The sequence below is a fragment of the Pempheris klunzingeri genome, chromosome 15, assembly GCF_042242105.1.
Source record: "Pempheris klunzingeri isolate RE-2024b chromosome 15, fPemKlu1.hap1, whole genome shotgun sequence".
In the NCBI taxonomy this organism is placed as follows: Eukaryota; Metazoa; Chordata; class Actinopteri; order Acropomatiformes; family Pempheridae; genus Pempheris; species Pempheris klunzingeri.
The window spans coordinates 4,466,702-4,469,960 of record NC_092026.1 but is presented as its reverse complement, the minus strand read 5'-3'; the positions used below and the strand labels follow the sequence as shown (position 1 = coordinate 4,469,960).

The window sequence follows — 3,259 nt, the reverse complement described above, 5'->3', positions numbered from 1 at the left end:
GAAGCAGCAGCAGCCCAGGGGAGGCCGGATTGCAGTTTCTGGGGACGAGCGCCAAGGGCAGTGCGGCAGTCAGCAGGCAGACCGGGGGGAGGAGGCTGCGGAGATCTGTGATACTTCCCCCCGAGGCCCCACTGCGCTCTCACCTCCCTATCATCCTGAAAATATGATGGTGGATGTTTTTAGGCTTGATCAATGGTGACTGAGACACTCCATCATTTTCTCTCCTTTTTCCTTCCCAACCAATCAGTGATGATGGGCAATTAAAAGGTTAGATCTGCTCTTCGGGCAAGGGTGGAACCCGGAGGGGACTGATGTGCATACTGGCCAGGTATCATTTGCTCCCTTCTTCTCTGGTTTTGCTCATTTTGCTTGTCGCCTGCACTATGGGCTGTCTTCAGAGCATCGCATGCAAGCCCCGCATCAGACGGGAGAACATTGTGGTGTACGAGGTGTCCGCCTCTATTGACCAGTGTCCCACCATCATTGAGGAGAACTCACCAATTGTGCTCCGTTACAAGACGCCTTACTTCAGGGCCTCGGCAGGGGTTGTGATGCCACCAGTGCCCCGCAATGAAACCTGGGTAGTGGGTTGGATCCAGGCTTGTACGCAGATGGAGTTCTACAACACCTATGGTGATATTGGCATGTAAGTGTACAGCAGATCCCAGCAGACGTTAACTTTTTGTTTTGTTTAGTGAGTGAGTCCAGTACACCTCTTTCTCCCTCTCTGACACACTCGCAAACATCTAGACCACAAGTCTGCACCTGCCACTGCCAAAAAAAAACTCTCACTCTGTCCTCCTCCTCCTCCTCCTCCTCCTCCTCCGACCACTGCCGCAGGTCCAGCTGGGAGTTACCAGAGCTGCGAGAGGGTCGGGTCAAGGCCATCAGCGACTCAGACGGCGTCAGCTACCCCTGGTACGGCAACACCACCGAGACAGTCACCCTGACCGGACCCACGTCCAAGCCGTCCCGTCTGACGGTGAGCATGAACGACAACTTCTACCCAAGTGTGACCTGGGCGGTGCCCATCAGCAACAGCAACACGCCCATGCTGACCCACATCACCAGGGACCAGAGCTTCATCACCTGGCTGGTGGCCATGAACTCTGTCACCAAGGTAAGGACAAAAGCACAGACAGGAGCCTGCCGGTCGAGATTCAAACTGTATTTTACCAAGCATGAGACTCGCACCTGTCTTTTGAACCACTGGCTGTACATCTTTAGAAACTGCTCTTGCTTTCCACACACAGACTTGCTGAGATCTAATCATCCTCTTCCTGCTTCTCCTTTCTGGTGTAAAGTTACAAAGCACCTCGTTGTTGCTTTCCCCTGAATAAAGCCCCTGCAAAGGCCCATCAGGAATCAGTGTAGCTTTAAATGTGTATTAAAAAGCTGACAGTATTCATGTAGCCCACTGCAGACGAGGCTGTTTTCTTCATTGTTGTTTAACATGTGAAGCGCAGATACTGATTAAAAGTCAGTTATGATGAACTCATGTTTAACAAAGCTTCAGTAATGCATCATTTATTAGGCTGCACATCAGCTACACATGTATCAGCAGAAGAGGACATTGTGCACAATCAACTTTACAACTTTAACAAAGCACTCTTTGTGTACTGAAAACGCACCGTGCACACACGTGTATACAGTGTCAGCCATATTAACATTATGCTGCTCCTTTTCTCCAGGAGCGTATCGTGTTGCAGACGGTGCGGTGGCGGATGCGGGTGGACATTGCTGTGGACCCCGACATGCCTCTGGGCTCTCGAGCCTCTCTGGTGGGTCGTCCCTACCAGGAGCAACCGCACATCCTCAACTACCAGGAGCCCATTCCTCCCAACGCCCTGGGGAGGCCGAATGCCAACGACGCCCAAGTGCTAATGTGGAGGCCACGGAGAGGGGCGCCACTTGTGGTCATACCGCCAAAATAAGAGGGTCGAACGGTTGCACAGACAAAAAGTATAGTTGTTCGCACTTGCAGAAAAGGGGCTATGAAGGTGATGAAGCCGATCAGAGAAGAGAGGACTGATGGTTTCCCTGCGCTCGAGATGCCAGCGGCTCATTGTCCCCCGAAAGATTTGGAGAAGTGGACCATTATAACAAGCCAGAGCGGTTATTACATCTTGGATCTGACACAGTGTGGTGTCAGAATGGAAGTCTACAACAAACTAGTGTAAAGGGCCCAGCTTGCACCCAGGCTTGTTTGGGCCCTGGACAAGTTTTGGACTGCATTAAAGAGTTCTGCTTGCTTTTTAGCGAAGAAGCAACGCTGTTTTTTTTAGACGTACCACAGAGGTATTAGACCACAACGAGAACTGCATCCTGCATCCTTATGTAGATCTTATTGCATGAGAGCGTGAGAGAGACACAAGAACTGTCCTTGAGAACTTTAAGAATAGCATTTGTTTTGTATAACTTGATACCAGAAGACATTTTGATTGAAAAGTCAGCCAAAACAACCCTGCGGGCTGGTTCAACCCCGTCAGTGCCAACAAAGGCCTTCTTCAGCACACTCAGTACCAGAGTTTAAGGATGTATTCAGAGGATTTAAAAGAGACAAAGTATTATATGAATCTTTTTAGTTTAAGATTTAACTCATGCATCAATCAGATTGTATTAAGAGCACCCACCTTGCATAAAAGTCTGGAAGAAAAACAAATCTGCTGTAGTTTTCAATGGAGTTTTGCTAATACACCAAACTTATGCATCAACGTGTTTCCAACTCACTCGCCTCCGTAGTGCAGCTGTTATTGTATTCACATGGGTCAGAAACTATCAGAGAGAAGGACTGGACCAGAGACCACATTACATAAATAATGTCTGCTATGCTTTCAATAAGTGTGGTGTAAATGACTTGGACTAGTGCCATACAACTAATTTAAAACCAGAGGGTGATAGCAGTCCAGGACGCATATATCATAGCTGGAACAGGGCCGAATTGTAGTCAGACCTAAGGCAGATTTGGTGGGGCGCTGATCAGGCTATGCTGCACTACCAAGTCACGAACATCTTCCTATATTCAGGGAATCTAAATGTACTCTTGATAGTTTCCTTGGTGTGGAATTAAACCAGACTGCATTTATAAAAATCACTAATTTGAATTAGTGCCATTTTGTTCATGCTGGTTGCATGAGGTCGTTTGTCCTCGTGTCTTTAATGTGCGTTATTTTGCAGCAGGTTTCTGCAGATAATCACAGATGAAAGCCTTCCTGTGTCATGGCTATGGTCTGTCCAGTGGCTCGGTCCAAGTCCCTGC

The 3,259-nt window shown here is 48.5% G+C and overlaps 1 protein-coding gene across 1 annotated transcript; it reads left to right on the top strand.

The window, feature by feature from the left end:
- Nucleotides 1–311: 311 nt before the first annotated feature.
- On the top strand, nucleotides 312–1,934 carry fam78ba (family with sequence similarity 78 member Ba). The gene is made up of 3 exons (XM_070844852.1): nucleotides 312–646; nucleotides 841–1,120; nucleotides 1,692–1,934. Exons 1-3 carry the CDS (start codon nucleotides 312–314, stop codon nucleotides 1,932–1,934), a joined length of 858 nt encoding a protein of 285 aa, XP_070700953.1.
- The last annotated feature ends 1,325 nt before the right edge of the window (nucleotides 1,935–3,259 follow it).